At 42.0% G+C, this 19,818-nt stretch overlaps 1 protein-coding gene across 1 annotated transcript in view; it reads left to right on the top strand.

The window, feature by feature from the left end:
- TBC1D8 (TBC1 domain family, member 8 (with GRAM domain)) overlaps positions 1-19,818 on the top strand; it is a gene marked incomplete at its 5' end in the record, with an annotated part of 35,767 nt that overhangs the window by 1,362 nt on the left and 14,587 nt on the right. Inside the window, 6 exons of the mRNA XM_009574296.1 lie at positions 3,161-3,279; positions 5,135-5,363; positions 8,999-9,239; positions 16,624-16,831; positions 18,019-18,213; positions 19,466-19,642. Coding sequence (XP_009572591.1) covers positions 3,161-3,279; positions 5,135-5,363; positions 8,999-9,239; positions 16,624-16,831; positions 18,019-18,213; positions 19,466-19,642 — 1,169 coding nt within the window. The remainder of the gene's footprint in view (positions 1-3,160; positions 3,280-5,134; positions 5,364-8,998; positions 9,240-16,623; positions 16,832-18,018; positions 18,214-19,465; positions 19,643-19,818) is intronic.

Here is a 19,818-nt window from a genome sequence, read left to right on the forward strand (position 1 = left end):
TTAATACTGGGCATTTTTCCATGTGCCAGATGTGTGTGAAGAAGCTTGCGTAAAGTCTATTTGTGCTATTTTTGTTGTGGCTAGGTTTTCTTGGTTTTGCAATTGCTCTGTGTTTTATATCCCTACCCCCTTCCTTTTTATATTTAAATAATGCCATCTCACGGAGAAATTTAAGAGCTTCATGCTGTTAGAGTCCTCTCATGAAGCCAGGTAGCTTTCACTGGAAAAGCTGTTTGCTGTCATGGGCTTCTTGATGATTTGAATCTAAGTAATATTCCTTTCTGGGGCTGATCCTTGCCCTAGCCACACTCTTATTCCCACAGTTTTTTTGTGGTGGTTTTTTTTTGTTTGTTTGTTTGGTGGAGGTTTTTTTTATATATTAAGGAAACTGTAAATCAAAAACTTGCCAGGTGGAATGGTTAAGGATTTTGCTGAGATAAACTTATTTGATTAATGTTTTCTAGAATTCTCTTTGGCTCTTCTGAATGGATGCTCAGCCCTGAGAAAATGAGATTTATAGTAACAGAGTGGAAAGCAGAGGGCTCTGTTTTGTATGCTGCGTGGGTAGGACATACACGATTGCCAGAGCTGCACAGAAATGAAGAGCCATGGTAGCAGAAGTTGTTTCTGAATAATATCTCTGCTGTGAAACCCTGATGTGAGTGTCCAGGGGAGAGCTGGCGCTGGCAACAGGAGTCAGAGGAACAGCATCACCCGACCCTTTTCTTAGAAATCTGGAGGACTTTCCCTGCGCAGAAGTGGCCATTGCTGCTTGCCCAGCTCTGCCGTCTGAGCGAGGTGCTTCATGCAAACATGGCATTAGGAGTTTTGTTACTGGATTTGGAAGGAGCAGTGAGTCAAATTAAGGTTCCTGCCGTATAGCAAGGACAAGGAGCAGCTCCAGGAGCTCCTTCCAGTCTTCTGGTGTAACTTCATTAGGCATAGCCATCATGTCATTAGGCAGTTAATTAAAATGACATTTTTTAACTGTATGTTGGCAGTCCTCTGTTCCAGGAGCTGTATGCTTAAATGATAATATATGCCTGAGGGTCATGTCTGTGTTACGGACTTTTGCAAATCTCCAAGGGCTGCTAGGAAGTCTGGTCCCTGCCCAGCACGGCTGTTCTGGCAGAGATGTTTTAATCCAGATGGTTAATCATGTTACACCAGTACAGGAAAAAAAAAAAAAGCCTAACCTCAGCCCCAGTGTAGACCCGCTTAGGACTTTCCTTTCAGAAGGCTTTTGGGCAAAACAGAAACCCAAGTCACAGTTAAGTGAAGTAGCTTTTGGGAGAGGGAGAGCAAAAGGGTCTGGTGAGAAGTGGGTTTAAAGAAGAGGTTATGAGGGGTGAGTCTGTGGTTAGACAAAGCATACATTTGGCACAGGCACATGAAGAAGGTGGGTGAAATGTGGAATAAAATGCTGTGCAGAGCATCAGCGCAGGAAGAGGAATAAGGAAGAGATTGGCAATGCTTGGGTCAAATCACAGGACGACTTTAAACCATGAAATGGAAATTAGAAATCAAGAAGGGACCCGAAAAGCTGAGGAGTTGGCCTGACCAAATGAAGGGGGCAAAGAGATCTCTCAGTATTTGAGCAGGATCTCTGGAGATACCTAAAGGCAGGCAGGAAAGATTGCAGTAGCCCCCGTGGGAGACAGCCGCTGCCAGAGCCCAGGCTCAGAGCAGTCCGAGCCATGCGGATGCTGCTGTGAAAGGCGTCTTGCTCACGGCTTGTTTCACAAGAGGCAGCCCACCAGCTCTCCCATACAGTTGGTATCTTTTAGGTTGCTCAGAAATAAAAATTCAAGTCAGTATTTGCTTTGCGCAGCCATTTCAATATAAAATGACTGTATTTGTGGTGTTCTTAACCATTGATATAACTTGTTTTCTTTACCTAAAGGGCATTTAAGTGTCTCTTCTTTCATGATTTTTTTTTTAATTTAACCTTGATATTTATGAAGTTCCGTCACAAGACCTTCCTGTCAAGGAAGTTAAAGCTTGGAAAGTTTCCCTGCCAGTTGGCATTCTGCATGGAAAACAGAGCAAAGTGGAAAATCCTTAGCTAAATTTATCATTTTTTTGTTGTGGGGCAACATGATGCATCTCTAATGTACACACAAGTCAAATCTTGAGATAATGGGCCTTCTATTGGAGATTCATTTTATTATTATATTCATCTGTGATTTGTATGTCTCTACTTCCAAGTACTTCTCTCCTTTCTTCCACTAGCAAGGCATGAGGAAAAGCAACTTTTGCTGCCTTCACTTTTTTACCTATAGTGTTTAATCACTGACCAGTAAGATCTGAGGGGCCAGATTTTCCCGATTGCCCTGTATGTTGCCCATCTTGCTCTGACTTTTCTGTCATCGCGTGATGCAGCGACAGTTCAGTTTCAAGCAGAAACAACCAAAGCAAATAGATGGTCACTGAAATGTTATTTCTGGAGTTAGCGTGAACACATCACATTTAAAACAATGACAGCAAAACCCTCAAATAAATCCTTAGAGAAGGAAGCCTTAAAGATTTGAAAATCTGTATTTGTCAAAGATTTTCTGTTCGCTGTATTTCTTCCCTGCAGAAATGTGCTCTTGTAGACCTTTTAGGTGTTGCTGAACCAAACTCTTTCATTTTTAGATACTATAATTATTACAGAGAGCTTTTCAATAGGACGCAGATCATGACCATGTATATTCCTCTCAAAGGGTGTGTGCATGTGTGTGGGGGGTGTGTGTGTATGCATGTGCATACCGAGGGAGGGCGAAAGGAAGATCAGGGACTTTCGGGAACAGGACGTAAATCAAAGTGGCCGCTTAAGGAACGTCATGTCAAAATAAGCTGCGGTCTAGCAGCTGAGGGTGAAGTTTTGCTGTTTTTTCTGCTTTGACTTTTAATGCAGCGTTTGCTGGCTGAGAGCGTTTGAGAAGATAAAACTAAAAGCACTAAAACTAATTCTTTAAAACAATGAGGTTTTTGTTTTTCTCTTAACTATACTGCTACAAACAAGACCCTTTTGACCTGTTTTCTACCAAGAATTTTGAGGTTGAAAGTTCAGTTTCTCATACGGAATTTATGAAATAGTGCGTTTTATTACTTCTTTTCTTCCTTTCCATTTTATTTTGTAGGATGAGTTTCAGTACACTACTTCTTGCTTTTCTAGGTGCCACTGCAGAGGAGATAAACCAGCACTGGGAATGGCTGGAACAAAACTTGCTCCATACTTTGTCTGTGTTTGACAATAAAGAAGATATTGTTAATTTTGTCAAAGGGAAAGTGAAGGTAAGGAAACTGTCTTTCTTTCACCCTTCCCTGCCCGATTACATGTGGTTTATTAGAAATAATGTCATGAAATTGTCATTCATATTTGGTTTTGTCCATCTAAACATTATTTATTGGTTGTCTGTGTGGCACTTGCACCTGATGTGGCCGGCATCTGTGCATCTTTACTCACATTTCCTTGGAAACATCTCAGAACCAAAGTATCTAATTTAATCTTTATCCCACCCATCCCTTTCCAGCTTTACTGTTCTTCTCTTCCCTGTGATGTGCAGCTGAGCTTTCTTCAACATCTGCTTTCAGTTCCTCCGCCTCTCCAAAACATTATGTTAAATACCTTCCCTTCCTATATCTCAGCTTTTCCTCCTTACTACGTTTCTCCTCCTATCTCTTGTGCTTTTCCTAGCTTTATCCCATCAGTTTCTCCTGCCCGTTTCTGTCCATCTCCATACTCCTGTCCCTCTTGATGGGGCTCAGAGGTGTCAGCAGGTGATGGCCACAGTGCCCGAATCTGCTGGCAGCACACCCGTGCGGATGATGATGCAGTCCCCGCGGCACAGGGACAGGGGACAAGGCCCTTGCACAATGTCACCTGCGTTGTAAGGGTCGGGCACGGAAACTGCCGGTGGTTTTGCAGGATGCGAGAGTCGTGGCCGGGCACCGCAGTGAAGCTGCGGGCTGGCTGCAGGGTTGCAGAAATGAGCATCCTTTTGGAAGGCTAAAGAATTGTAGAAATAGGGGGATTTGGTGACTGAAGACCAGATTTAAAATAATAACGGCACGTGCGGTAAAACTTGCAAAGCCGGGCGCCCTGTGCTCTGCTTCTAGTAAAATACACGCTCCACAAGGAGCTTGGTGATGGCTGGCGGGGGTGCGGGTCTGCTGGTGACTGCTGTACCTCGGGTCCTGCTGGAGGCTTTTCCTTGCTAAGAGTTTTAGTGAGATGCTTTTCCCCCCATACCCCCTTTTTTGGTCGGGAAAATTTGTAGGAACATAATGTTTTTGGTGAATTTCAACCCTGCTGCTGTGATCTCAGTGGGTTCTGAAGTTGGGGAAGAAGGGAGCGGAAAGGCAAAAGATCACCATGTAAATCTTAGTTTTTATTCCGCTTCCTTAAAAAACCAACTTTGTCTAAGTGCACTGAAAGGCTCGAATAAAATTAATCTCTCTTGATAATGCTGTGGCAGCCTGTTACCTAGCACAGCACATATTTAAAATTCTTCAGGTATCATTAGTTAATGTTAAGTCCAGGTTTTGGACCCTCGCCTCTGCTGCAGACTTTTGGCATATTAGGACTGCTTGGTAATTGCAAATTATACCAGGTGCTGTAACATACAGATTATTTGTCTGAATGGTGCAATACATACTTAATTCCTTTGTTGTAATACCGCTATTAAAATTTTCAACACTTAATTATATTTACATAGATGTTCTTGAAACCATGTTTTTAATGGTTCCAAGCATGTTACAAGTTACTGACACATCTCACCGCATTGCCTCTTCATAGGAAAATAGTGCTGGTCAGTATACGCAATTGTTACTCTACCTTTGCTCTGTGCACACCAAGTAACAGCAATCATAGGTTGTAGTGAAACTGTAAATATATGGTTCTGCCAGACTAATTGAAAAAATAAACAAATAAAAAAAGCCCCCAGAAATCTTGGTTTGGAAGCATTCAAAATGTATGAGAGAGACAAACGCTGCAGAAATGTCTCCGTTTGTGAAAATTGCAAGTCAGCTTGAATTTCTTTGTAAGAAAGGGTTGCGTTATTAAAATTTGAATGGGGAGCTTGTAGCAACTTGCTCGAGTGTGAATGCCGCAGCTTTATCCTGATATATTATCTCGTTGTGGGCTCAGGCGCTGATTGCAGAGGAAACGAGCAGCAAGCTCGCCGAGCAGGAGGAAGACCCCGAGAAGTTCCGAGAAGCCCTGGTGAAATTTGAATCCAGATTTAATTTTCCTGAAGCCGAGAAGTTGATCACCTATTATTCCTGTTGCTGTTGGAAAGGAAAAGTTCCTCGGCAAGGCTGGCTTTATTTGAGCATCAATCATCTCTGTTTTTATTCCTTCTTCCTGGGCAAAGAATGTAAGTGTAAATGCGTAAGAAACCTAATGCTGGGGAGAGATATGAATATAACTGTTTTCAAAAGCAAGAACAGCTAGAATTTTTATGAAAAGCCTAGTTCGCCTCTGAAGTTTAGTTCCTGAATTTTTTGTTGTTCAGCTGAAAGATCCTGTTTAATTTAGTTTTCACTTCAGCCTTTATGTTTATATTTTAGTATTAATCCGGTAATAAAAATGAGACTATAAGACTATGCAGACACAGTTGCTATCTGGTTCTTTTTCTTGCCATGGTGAAGCAGCCTTAAAATGTAACAGAACTGCTACAGAATCTGAACTAGAGACTTCTAGTGCCGAAAAGCGTAAGTGAGGACGGGTCCCTCCCACAGGCGGGGAAGCACAGTGATCAGCAAGGGCTGGTGGGGCCGGGGGTGCCGGCGTCCAGCTGCCTGCCTGAAAATAGCCCAGGAAACATAACAGGGCTGTGCCCTGGAGAAGCAGGTGAAAATTCAGAGTTTTTAAGGGAACACTCTGAATTTAGGGATTTCTTTGCGTTTCTGAACGGCAGTGCAGGAACGTCACGAGACGTGTATCCTGGGGCTTTTAGCCCTTCAGACGGTGGCACATTTGTGCGTGATAGTGGCTGTAACGAATGTACATTTTTAAGAAGCGAGTTTTAAGACTTTGGTCATGGTGTTCCTCTACAGAGGAAGGGCCATGGGATTATGAAAAGCCTGTCAGAACAGATATTAGAAGGTAAAAATGAATGAAGCCATTTAAACTCTATAACATTTCTCTGTTGAGTAAGATTGTTCATGAACCGATAGCATTTTAAGTCCTGTTTATTCTGCTGCAACAGGACAGTAATATAAACCTATACTGCTATAAATATAGCAAGAATTGTCAGTTATAACAGTTAGGAAAACTTTACTGTTTACTGTCTGGATTTAATATTGGGATGGCTAGTCAAATAAAACTGTAGATTTAAAAATGAAGTACATTAATGTAATAATAAGAAATATAGTAATTGGTAATTTCTAAGACTTAAAACATACAGAGACATGCTTGAGTTAGAAGTCCTTTTTTGCCTTATATTATTTCAGGCCGATTATTTTGCCGTATCTGCAAAAGGTGGCAGAGTTAGATTTAAAATGCTGGTATAAAAACAAAAGTTGAATTTTGCTGGGAAGACTGTGATGGAGTTTCTTGATGCGTAGGAGGTAGCTGAGTTCTTGTTTAATCTCCTTGTTTTCTGTTTAATATCAAATAATATCCTTTGTGAATTATTACTTCTTGCTATCATTGTATCTTTCTCTCATTAAATCTGAGATATCCAGTCTGCCAAAGCACACAAAGCAAAAATGATACTTACTAATCATAGATAATGGGGGAAGGAGGAGGGAGAGAGAAAAATCCTTCATATTGTTGCGAATGTTTTGTTTATGCAACACCACGGAGCATTAAATGATACTGGAAGTACAACATCACACTGTATTATTTAAGAAGAAATTGTTTCTCGTCACTTTTAATAATAATTCATTATGAAAATGCAAAAAACCCCCGAACGACTACATGTTTGTAACTTTTCATTTTGACCATGGAAAATACGCTGTTCATTCGTTGTTACAGTCGGTTGCATTGCCTTTGTGTTCCCATGCATTTGCATGGAAATGTGAAATAAAAACCTGAATTTTCTTTTGGTTAAACAAAACTGCCCTAGCTCGATGGGAAGCATTATATGTTGAAATGCTTCCCACCTCCCTGATTCTGATAAAGCAGATTGCTTCTGTTTCAAAGCTAGTGTTTTGTCACATTTATGAAATACTTGTATTACATTGAGTAATCCAGATTTACTGTAGTTCTGCTTGTTACTCTTGGAGAAGCTGATGCTGATTATATGTAAAACAATTCATTCATTGTCTTTTTTTTTTTTTCAGGTAGTAATCACAAATCTGGTTAAATCTGGTCTAGAAAATATTGCTAAGAAGTCACATTTATTGCATTCTTCAATACAACACAGGGGAAAAAAACAATACGTGATTTGCAATAAGAATAGTTCTTATATGTGTTTTAACTTTATAAAAATCCCCCCAAGTTGTAGACTGAAATGTCTTTATAGGCAAAGCGTTAAGTCTTCTGCTTCTGGCAAGACTCTTCCCTTCCCCTTGTTTTATTTTATGTTGAAATGACCTGGAATGCAATATTGGAACCTGTTTACAGCTTCTCATAAAATTAACTTACGGCTTATGTGAGCATAAACTCCATGGAACATTTTTTCCAGGACAAGTCCCCTTTTATCTAAGCCTCGAAGTATTTGCAGAATTTCAGAGGCTTAGAACGTCAGATTTCTTGAAAGGATGTGCCAGGGTTTCTTCACAATTTTTAATAAAACTTGTGTTTTCCTAAAACTTTGAAGACTTGGTACCTTTCATCAGAAGTTTGGGCCCCTTACCGTCTGCTGTGCTGTTTCTACAACCAACACTGTAGAGCCTATGTGATTCCGACCTGCGTGAACAATAGTGCTATTGCTACGGCGCTGTTTAATCTTTCTTCCCTTGGCTGTGCCCGTACAGATGATTTTATGACCATTCGCAACAGTTTGTGCGTGTTGACGCAGCTGTGCTTTATTTAAGTAAGCAAAAATGTAATCTGCAAATAATCTTGACAGCTGTGGTTCATGTAGTACAGAGAACTTGCTGAGGGTAGCTCCTTAGGTAATTAATGATCATGGATAAGTGTCATATATATATGACAATGTTTGTTATTACTGCCTTTTTATTGCTTTATTGGCATCAGGAGACCAGCTAGGGATGTTAGGGGGTGTATTCTTGATGTTATTGGCACAGAGAACCGTGGGAAGCTTCCAACAGTTGTTAAGTAGAAATTTAATCTATTGTAAAGTCCTTTCCAGCCTAATTTCTACCCAGAGATTTGTATGAGAGAGGCAAGTAACATCCTGCAGTGGTTATATAAAATAATCTGATTCTGTTTACCATTTGTATTTATATGTTTCAGCGTGTTTAAGTATAGAGAACAGTGTCCTATACTTTTTCTTTTCTATAAACAAGCCTGACTACAGCTAATGTTTAGGGCAAGATTCACCTGTGCACTTTTTAAGTAAAAAGTAACCAAAATGGGAAGATCCCAATGCCTAGGCGACTTTTTTTTTGTTTTGTGAATGCCCTGTTTATAGTAACACTTAAACTTTATAAAAATGTCCATGTGCAAAAGCTTCCTTTTGTATGGGAGTTAGCTTTATTTTAAAAGTTTAAATTACTGTGCATGTGACTGGGTTTCCACCTGCCTACAGTTTTATTTCTGGAAGATTACAAAGCCTTTCCTTATTTTCCTCTTACTCTTGAAATGAACCATTTCTTCTGGTAGTAATGAAGCAGGCTGCAGAAATGTCTTGTAAAGGAGTTAGGAGCACAGCATACGGCGGGTTTTCTGCAAAGGCAGAACACCCCAGTCCAGCACTTCTTATGAAAATAGGTAAAATTTTGAGGGAGAGATTCTGAAAAAGAGAGTCTTGGGGGGGAGGGAGAATGGGTCTCTCTCCTCTTTGGTTGTTTGCATTTCATTCTGAATTTGCTTATTTCCCAAATGTGAAAAATGTAAGCAGAGTTTCCAACCCACTTTTGCTTTTTTCTCCGATGGCAGTGAAACTTACCATTCCTTGGGTTGAGGTCCAGAAGCTGGAAAGAACCTCCAACGTCTTCATGACCGACACGGTCCGCGTCACCACTCCAAATAAAGAGCGCGACTTCTCCACGTTCCTCAATATCGCCGAGGCTTTCAGGATCATGGAGCAACTGGCAGATGTGACGCTCCGAAGGCTACTGGATAATGAGATTTTTGAACTGGATCCAGGCCTACAGGATCCTACTCAGATTACTAAAAGGTTAGAAGCTAAATTGTTCTCCCTTGTGTGAGCAGAGGTTCAGTGGTGGGCTTCATGGTTTGCTTTGTTAGCTGGGTAAGATTTCAAAGGTTTACTTGATTGGGCAAAAAAGATTTTATGATGTACTACGGTGTATCAAATAGGTGCATTTTAACTTGTGTGCAAGATACTTTTTCCCATTTTACATTCTTCCCTTAAACATTGCTGTGGTTTTTTGTTCATTTGTTCTAAAAGTACCGTTCCCTGTAGAAGGGTAGATTACAGCAAGGGATATTTTCCATCTTCCCTGAAGAGCAAGATTATTTTATTTATAATTTTGGCAACGTGTAGGCTTTCCTAGTGCCGTCAATTCTGTAGAATTACTGCTTTTGATCGTATCTGAAACATGAAATTTCCCACTAGTGTGATTGCCATAGCTGACTTAGCAAGCAGTTATAGGATTTAAAAAACCCAAGGCAGTTGCAACAGATTAATATGCTATTGTCAGCTCTACCCCATGCATCCCTGAAATGCATCTCTGCATTCCTCTCCCACTACAGAAATGCATTGGGTTCTTAGGGAGAAGGTTGATAACTATTTCTGTGCCATTAGTGCAACACACAGCTTCGTGTTTTATTTGCTGCCCAGAGGAATTTTAGGTGGGCAGGATGAAATAGCACAAACTGGAATTTGCCTGGGGCGTCAGGGTTAACATGCTGGTTTAAAATACTTCTTTTCTGAATGGGGTGTGAGTGGAGCGCTTATCCCCTCCCGAATCATACCCTTTCCTGCTCTTCCTTCCTCTCCCTCCGCCTGAGCTATGAAGGGAATGACTCAGGTGTTGCTTCCTGGCTAAAATGTAAGGAATGTGTGGTATCGTTTCCCAAAAAAGAGAGACATGTCCAGTAGCCGTTTTATTGTTTCTGAGGGGTATTTTTGCAGTGGTGTTGGGTATATGTCTAAGCTAAACATTTCTGCAAAGTTTCATAATGAGTTTAAAACAATAAAAGGCACTTTCTCTGCAATTTCATGTGTACACATGATAAGGAAAATCACTGATGCCAGGATTTCATCCATGATATCATCAAGGAATCCATTTGAGGTGATACAGTAGTGAGCAGGCACGAACATCTTTGCAGGCTTTTTTTTTCATAGCCAGGTTTCCTTTAAACATAAGAGTGACCGCTGTTTTTACAATGCATGTGTAACTGGATGTTGTTAACATTGTAGGCTTTTGGCCCAAGAAATGTAGGATATGTACTTTGACTAATGTAGGATATGTACTTTGAGTGATAGGTTGTATCTAAGCCCCCTTCCATGCTTTACCATTCCACCCTCCTCCCGCTTTTGGACTGAAAGGTTAGATGCACGAAGGAAGGAAAGTAAATCCAGAGGAGATGTAACAAAAAACTGGGGGGAGATATTTTCAGCATCTACTGATTTTTAACTCATCATTGTCACTTCCCAAAAGTGTTTGAATCAGGGGTATTGACTGAATGGAAGACTACAAAGAAACTAAAATTACAGTTGCAAAGAAAAGTATAAGCTTAGTAATACGCTATAATAAGGAGGCTCTCAGGGAATCAACGTGTGAGTACCTTGTGGCATTTTTGAAAAGTAGTATGTCTATTAGCAAATAAGCAACAGAAACCATCCCACACATTTATTCAGTTTTTTTCCTCTCCTTCCTTCCAACTTTAAAAAAAAAAAAAAAAAAAGTTGGGGGTGGGCAAAGGAGGAGGAAGGATAAAAATATGTTTACTGGAGAGTTCATGGGCAAGATGTTCTCTAACCTGTGCTGATGTTGATGTGTTCTAACTTGAGATGGCAGAAAGGAAAACATGGAAACATGGAAGATGCCAAAATCCCATTTCCTCTGCATGAATTAGGTAGTGATTTGGATAAGTTGCTGTTTCTGGTGCCCTTTGTCACACTTCAGCAACCACTCTGATGTAGCGTCATTAAGCAAGACTGTAGTTTGAATAGTGGATAAACTGGTTTTTAATGCTAACATGTTTGGGGGGGGGGGGTTGAACTTTTTTGGTGTGTGAAGTTTTTGTCGCTGCTTTTTTTTCCTCCAGCCATTGTAGTACTACAAGAACAACTGTTTGTCACTTGACATTTTTTCTCTAATAATTGTCTTTTTTAATTCTTGTGCATGATTTGGAAGCAAATATTAGCGTATCAAAATGAAAGCAATAATCCACACATCATTAAAACTATTCCAGCTGTGTCAAATTAATGAAGTTGCTGTAGATTTCTTCTGTTTGTTAGGCTTTCTTTTGCAAGAAGCTCATCTCAATATCTTTATTTTTAAAAAATGCGTTTTTAATGTCATCATGGTCTGTATATTCTACATTCTGAAAACCAGAAACCTTTGCTGCTGTTCCTGAGGCTCTTGGGGTCATCCTGCTGAGCGTGGGGTGTCGGGACTTGGAGAGGCTGTGGGATTAGGCTCACAGTCAGTGACACAAATTATATCATGGCCAGAGTCAAACAAGTTAATATGCAAGTTTCTGTGCTGCTTAATGAAGAGATAAGGCTCGGAACAATGGATTACAAAGGATTAATGGCAATTAAGTTAATTGCCATAAAAAGCAAAGTAAAGCTGAGGTGTTTGATAACTAGAAATGCCACTTCTTGCAGATATATTTATGTGCCATACAATTTTACTGGAACATTGGGTAACTGTTTTTTCTTTTCTAATAGGAAGGTCGCTAAAATCTCTGGTATAGGTTTCTTGTACTTCTTATTTCCATCTCTTTCAGGATGCAAGAATATCCATTGCATTCCTCAAATGTAGCGAGGAAGTTGGCCAGAGCTTTAGTGCCGGTGTTAGGAAGGTTTCAAAAGTACGATACGTTTCTCCAGGCTCTAACCAGCTTGGTTTCTTTTCTTCATGCCTTAACTGTGAATTGCCAGTGAGGATGACATGAAGGCAAAGAAGGTTTTTAACACTGATCTAAGCTGAACAGAAACTGTTCTTGAATCATAAATGTCACTTCAGTCCACATTAATTCCTTCAGAGAGGGAATCCGAGAACGCCGTAAACCTTGAGCAACAAGGAGGACGTGACTAGAAAGAACCTCCTTTTATTGCATCTGCCTGGCAAAAGGCAGGATTTGGATTATCCCTGTGTGTCACTCGTGACAGATGATTGCCTAACCTGTTTTTAAAGATTTCCATTCATGAGAATATCAGGATCCATGCCGGTACTTCACTGTCCTGTCATTGAAAAGTCTTTCTGAAGTCTAACTTGAATCTGTTGTGCTGCTTTTTGAGTCTGTTACTTTTTGTCCCACCCGGTACCATTGAAGAGATCAGATGTTCTCTCTTCAGAGCAACCATTTGTGTATTTGGAGGTTGGTGTGCATCTCCTTTCTCTTTTCTTCTTCAAACTGCACTGCCCTAGTTCAGCCAGGTTTTCTTATCAGTCCTGGTTTTAGCCCTTCTGGTCGCTCTTCTCTGGACATTCGTCACTTACCCCATGCTGCTGCAGGCGTGGGGTGGTGGGATACAGGATTGCTCCCGATGCCTCGCCGGTGCTGACCAGGGCCAAAGCAGCATGACCGTCGCTGCAGCAACTCCAGGACTGTCGTGCTGCATGTTGGTGGCCATGCACTTCTGCAGCCCAGCGCGCTGCTCCTCTTCCTCCTGTGAGCGCGAGGCTGTTGGCTCGTGCTCAGCTTGTGATCCCGTGTAACCCCTAGGTCTTTTCTTTTTGCTGAATGGCTGCTGATGGAGTTGATCTCCATGCTGCGTTTGTGCACCTTGTGATGTACAGCTGAAAATACTTGTAATGCTTTTTCCACACCATCCCTTAAGTTTATGAATATCAGTCTGAATCTGATCCTGTTCTTCTGCTCATTAGCCTCTACCAGCCTCACACCATGTGCAAGTTTAATAACAACAATATCTTAATCCATCGTGCAGATTGCTGATGAAGACGTTGAACAGAAGCTAGTCTAGGACAGGCCCCCAAGGAGGTCCTCTGATAGAGCCTTCCAATTTACCAAGGAGCCTTTGAGGGCTGCTTTTTGGGGTACTCTTTTTCAACTGGGGTACAACAGCTTTTCACTTCAATTCAGTTTTATTAGTTCCCATGTGAGGAATATCAAGACTTTCGTAAAGTCTGGCTCAAATATCCGTTGCCTCTCCTCCACCTATAAGTCCAGTGTTCCTGCTACGTAAGGGAATTATGTTGGGTTTACATTTGTCCTGACAAGTCCGTATTGGCTCTTCTCAGATAACTTCTCCTTGCTTGCTTACAAGAAGCCTTTCTTGCCATGCAAATTTAACAGTTCTTCCAATAAACAAGACATATGTCATTGGATGTGTTATTTCCAAAATCTGTAACTTTCTGGAGTCTGAATAGCAAGAAGGGTCTAGTAATCGGTCTCTAAAAGCAAGAGGTCAACCAGCCTGTTTAGATTTTAGATAGGCAGCAAGTGACTCAACAGAGCTAAAATCTTGCCAAGTTGACTTCTGTTAGATTTAAAGCAGAGAAAAACATTTGACAGTGAGGACATAATTTTAAGTGTCCTGATACTTTTAGGCATTTTGTTAGTCTTGTGAGTTATTTCCTTTAATTTAAAACTCTTGGAAGGTAACGTAGGGGTCACACAAAAGGAGTTATCGCAGTTCAGACTTGCCGTTCACTTTGAAGTGCTGGAGTTGGAGGCAGCCCAGGATCCTGTAACATGCAAGTTGGGAACTGCGCTTGGAAAGAATTGCTGACTTTTCTGTAAAGTAGGGAACTTCTCCCCTTTTATTCTTCTAATGCATGTGTAAACACTCGATAAACATTCTTTTTATGTAACGATAGCATTCCTTCTTTTTCTTGGGTACAGCTCAGTACGCTGCATTTGCTTAAAAACCAAACCACCATGGAAATTGTTAAGCTAGAGAAGAAAATTCCAAACAGATTGGGCCGCAGGTAAAAAGGTTGTGTTTCTGTTCAGCATTGGAGGTACTGTGAAACTCAAAATGGAGGCTGTGGGACCTGGGCCGGTCGCTGCATCTTTAACATGTTTAAACAATTGCCTGTCTTGTTTTAGGACCTAATTTTGTTTGTGGGTTTTTTTGAAGAGTTACAGGGTTTGGGTTTTTTTAACCAGCTCTAATTTTGTTTGGCTCTATTTATGAAGGGAAGCAATTGCTTTAAGCCCTAGAGTTTGCCTGCCTAACAGGAAATACTTTCACGGTGTGCCACTTTCTAATAAAGCCTCTTATTTGAGCCCACAGCGGTAGGTGCTGACAGCATTTCATCCCCACGCTACCATTTTCCTTTCGGGGATCCCCCCTGCCAGCAGGCTGGCCCCTGTTTCGGCACTTGTCTCTGGGGCAGCTCTGGCTGCGGCATGGTCTCTGCGGTGGCCCTGGGTGACCCTGTGTCGTGAGTCACGGGGGACAGGCAGTTCAGGGACGTTGGGGTTGGCAGCCTTCCCCCGGTACGGGGTGAGGGGGCTGGACGCAGTGCTTGGTGAATTTACTTAGTTTCAGGTACGGGAAATGTCATTCTTCAGCTTAAAAACCTGTGGCTGCCGGTCTGAAAGGCCCCACACCTGGAGCGTGCAGCCCCAAGAGATGCAGCAAAATCCTGAAAACTCAGAAACTGCAGATTTTAGAGCATTAGAAACAGTCATCTCTTGAATAGCAGACAATCTCTGCCTCAGCAGAGGTCCCACTCTCCTGTATAACGCCTCTTTTCACATAAAGGTATAGAAATGTTCACAACGGAGTAGATCCAGGGAGGGTCTTACCTTCTCAGCACAACAGCAGGAGAGCACAGCTCACTGCGGACGCTATCAGCAGCATTCATCTGTGCTGTGCAGAAATGGAAAATATTTTAGTGGTGAGTTAACTAGGAGGCATATCCTGATCCAGCTTTGTCACAATAGCAGATCGCTGTGGGCACTTATCAGAGTTGCTCTCGCTGTGGAATTTTAACTCGGGAGCAAACTTTTTGTCTTCCTTCACAAAGAGGCTTTCTCTTTGTTCTTTGTGAAAAAACAGGAGACGATTTGTCTGTTTTCCTTGGATAATCTTATTAAGAAAGATAATGCTTGAGGAGGAAACAGCAGCCGAATGCTGGTCGAGCGCATTCTGTCTTTTCTGTTGGTCGCAGATACAGATCCACCCTTCTCAGGTCTCAGTTTGTTCTCTGTTGTCTTCCTCCCTGTTTCACATGACTTTAGTTTCCTCTACGGATTAAATTGAAATGAAGAAACCCACACAATTGATTTACTTACTGAAGCAGGGGCTTCATCTGTCTCAATTTATTTTTAAACATCAGGGCTGGGGTAGAGGGAAGGTGTCTGCGGAAGAGGAGGGTGAAGGAAGGAGCAGAGAGGGGATTTACAGCACCAAGGTACCACTCCCTGTTATGCTTCAGCCCACGCTTTAAATTCTTTCAATGGAACAAAGTCAAACTTTTTTTTTCTTTTTTTCTTTTTTTTTTTCCCTAAGGTGAATCATGTTTGGAAAAATTTACATGTAGTAAAGACAATGATAGAATTTAAGCCCTAATGTTTCTGGAGCTGCTGTTAGTAAGCTAATAGCCATGGCCTGTTTATAATGTAATTGCATAGCTCTCTGAATGACTGCAGAATTCTTCATTAAAAAAGGAGGAGGGGAAAAAATGTAGCTCAGTAATGAAAGCTTATTTAAACTTTTTCTCTCCACATAAACGTGGATGGGTGACTGGAAGGAAGCCAAGTCCAAACTGAATGTAGCTGGTGCTGTTATTCCCAGCTGAGTCTGTAAGTGACCTGAAACTGTTCTGCATTTTGCAACTGTTCTGAGGGCTCTCAGAGGCTGATACCTCTGCAAGTCAAGGATGCGATGATGTAAATGCACCATCATTAACTCTTCTATTACTGACCACTTCAGAAGTACTCATTGAGCAAACGCATTACTTCTGGGTGCAGGTGCAACTCCCTGGGGTGATGTTGGTCATGCTACTGGGAAGGGAAGCAAGGAACAGTCTCCGCTGCTCAACGTACGTTCATCAGATGAAAGATTTAGTTATCTCCTGGGCATTGAAACCTGTTACTCCTTTGAGGCTGGAAAGTGGTACAGCAGCCATAGAAAATGCATGGTTAAATAATAATTAAAAAACCCCCCAACAAACCAGCTGATTTAAATTAGTGTCCTTTCCTTTCCTAGTCACTACAGTAGTGGCTTTTGATCTTATTGTTAAACAAGCAAGTGTTGATAATGATTCTTTTTTGTATTTCGAAGTGAGTCTTTTATCGATCTGTTCACATAGACAGTGAAGATTGCTGTGCACGGTGCATTTATTCTGTATCCCTCGCTCTCCGTGAGGCTAACGAGAAAACAAACCTTGCGCTGGATGTCCTGGCTTTCGGGGTCTTGTGATTCGCTCTTACTGCTTTCTCTTAAGGGATCTTGAAGCCAGAGCGCAGAATGAATTCTTTCGGGCCTTCTTCAGATTGCCCAGGAAGGAGAAGCTGCATGAAGTTGTAGACTGTTCTCTCTGGACGCCGTTTAGTCGCTGTCACACAGCGGGAAGGATGTATACTTCAGACAGTTATATCTGTTTTGCCAGCAAAGAAGATGGCTGCTGCAATGTTATCATCCCACTTAGAGAGGTAGAGTTAGTTGTTTGTTTCATTTCGGGTCTCTATTTGCCTTTTTCTGCCATAAGCATCCACTGTCACTTGACTTACCTGCAAACTATCGTTTGATGAAAAGGAGTAGGATGTTTGTGTGTATCGTGCCTTACAGGATTGTTGTAAAGCTTGTTCTGGGACTCATTAGGACATGAGTTCCTAAAAATCTGGGTGATTCAACATGGTCCTCAAAGTGGAGTATGGACGGGTAATGCAGCGGGACAGAGCACTGCAAAACCAGAGTCTGATCGGTCCAAGCCTTGGACAGTGCTCCCCTCCCAGTTCCACAAACGCATACGTCCAGCTTGATGCTGATGGAGACTTCAGCTTGGACCCATTCTAGCAATATAAAAGCATCCTTGCCTGGGATCAGCACTTAGAAGTGTTGAAGTTCTCCCTCCGTAGACAAACTCCAGCAAACCTGTGGGTACTTCGCAAACCTGTAGGGCAGAGAGAAAAGGGGGATGTTCTGGAGGCAGTGACGAGCTGCCACATTTCCCTGAAATCCGAGACTTATTTAAATGGAACGGAGGATGCATGGGAAGGTGGTGGGAGTAGAAGAGGAGAAGGAAGCTGTCAGCAAACACCTGCCTGATCTGCTGTGGATACAAGGCTGTTATGATCTTTTAATTAAAGCTTTCCTTTCATCCTCGACTAATAACAGAGTAACATCGAAATATCCTAACTGTAGCAATTTATCTTCCACTGTTACAGAAATAGAAAACAATAAGAGAACAGTGTTATATACTTAATCAGAAACAACAAAACAACTGTTTTCCCCTGTCCTCAGGAGTGTGAAAGTAAATTTCCTCCTCCATCCCCCAGAATTTGATCAAGTTGATCCTTTTGTAAATCTTGTTTTAATCATCACTCCCCTTTCTTTCTTTCCCCTCAGTCCACTCTCCCGAAGTGGGCCTCAAAGTCATTTAAAAAAAGAAAAAAAAGCAGCTGGGATACTTTTTGGTTCCTGCTTTGAGCTTCTAAAGAGACCGTAAACTTCAGGTGGTAGGATGTGTCTGATCAAGGAAAGCCAATATGAATAACCATGTTTAAAGCATGCGTGTAAAATGAATGCTGTGTTTGTGCATTTTGGTACATACAGAATATTTGAAGATGGTTCTGTGGATGTGGTGCATAATGTGTTTTCTATAATGTTTCTGGAAAAGGTAATCAGTATAGAGAAGATGGAGGACACAAGCCTTCTCCCTAATCCCATCATTGTTAGCATAAGGAGCAAGATGGCCTTTCAGTTCATTGAGCTGAAGGACCGGGATACTTTGGTGGAGAACCTGCTCCAGAGGCTAAAAGAAGTGAACTCCAGTAATCCAGTGCACTGTAACAACTTGCAAAATAAGAACCAGGTACTGAACTTCTGGGGTTTTTTGGATTATGAGTTCAATGTGTTTATCCACTGGTCCGTTGTCCTGCCTTCCTCAGGGGGTTGATCTTTGGCCAGTGCTGTCTGATGCTTTCTTTAATGACCTGCCTGATGCGATGAAGCGCACCCGCAGCATGCTTGTGATTGACGCACTGAGGGGAGCAGTGAAGATGCTGGGGGACAGGGCTGCCCTTCACAGAGACCTCAACGATCTGGCGGAATGGGCTGATAGAGACCTCGTGAAGTTCAACAAAAGCAAATGTGGAGCCTGGCAGAGTAACCCCATGCAACAGGAGGGTCTGGGGGCTGGCTGTGGAAAAGGCAGGGGAGTCATGGTGGACAACAGGTTGAGTTTGTAAGTCAGCAGTGTGGTCTCACAGTGAAGAGGGCCAGCAGCATAAGGGGTTGTATTAGCAGGAGTGTAACGAGCAGGTCAAGGGATGTTACTATTCCCTTTTATTCAGCACTTCTGGGGCTGATCACGAGTACTGTGTCCAGTTTTGACTCCACCCCAGCACTCAAGAAAAGCATTGACATATTGGAGTAGGTCTAGTGGAGGGCCACAGGATGGTCAGGGGCTTGAGCACATGCTTTATGAGGAGAGGTTGAGGGAGCAGGGCTCGTTCAGCCTGTCTTCCACTAGCTAATGGGAGTTACAGAGAGAAGATGGAGCCAGACTCCTCTTGGAGGTTCCAGCTAAAAGACGAGTGGCAACAGTCACAAATTGCAACAAGGGAAAATCCAAATAGATAAAAAGAGAAAGATCTCCCCTCAAGGGTGGGCAGAGCAGGACCAGGCTGCCCAGAGAGACTGTGGACTCCCCTTCCTTGGAGCTCCTCAACCTGACTGGACACAGCCCTCAGCAGCTTGGTCTGAGAGGCCCTGCTTTGTGCAGGGGATTGAGAAAGATGGTCCCCTCCAACCTAAATTGTTCTCTGATTCTGTTTTTCAAACCCTAACCAAAGTAGAAGATTGTTTGGTAACTTTTCATCAAGGACACTTAGAATTTGTTTATTTATTGTTTAACAACTTCTGTTTTAAAGTAACAACCCTTTTTCTGACATACAAATGAATGATAATTTGAATGAAGTCTTGAGTAAGGCCTTTCCTTCTGAAAAGTGTGAAACGTTTTGATGCAAAAGGCAAAAGCTAACCCAGCTCTGTGTCTTGAAGACAGTTGAGGACATAGTTTTTAGCCTCTTCTCGGTAGTTACCGCTTTGATTCTGCGTTGCAGAATACTCCTGCCTTTGGATCCACGTGCGTGCTTGAGGACGGTGAGCCTGCGTGTCTGGGAACAGAGGCTTCACAAAGCAAGGAGAGAAGTGGAAAGGAGAGCAGTTATTTGCTCAATGCGGAAGCACTGAGGTCAGACTTTCATCAGTCAGGAATGGCAGGCCTTGATTTTGGAAAGGTATGTAAAATTCGGGGGAAGTTGTAAGAGGTTGGGTTTTTTTAATTAAAAAAAAAAAAAAGCTGGGGTGACACTCAAACAGATACTCATTTTTAGTAAAATTAACTCTGTATTGACTAGAGAAGTTAGATATGGGATAACAGTTTTTCTATTTGCTTGGAGTTCCCCCCCCCCCC

This window comes from Fulmarus glacialis, unplaced genomic scaffold (genome assembly GCF_000690835.1).
Source record: "Fulmarus glacialis isolate BGI_N327 unplaced genomic scaffold, ASM69083v1 scaffold16703, whole genome shotgun sequence".
NCBI lineage: Eukaryota > Metazoa > Chordata > Aves > Procellariiformes > Procellariidae > Fulmarus > Fulmarus glacialis.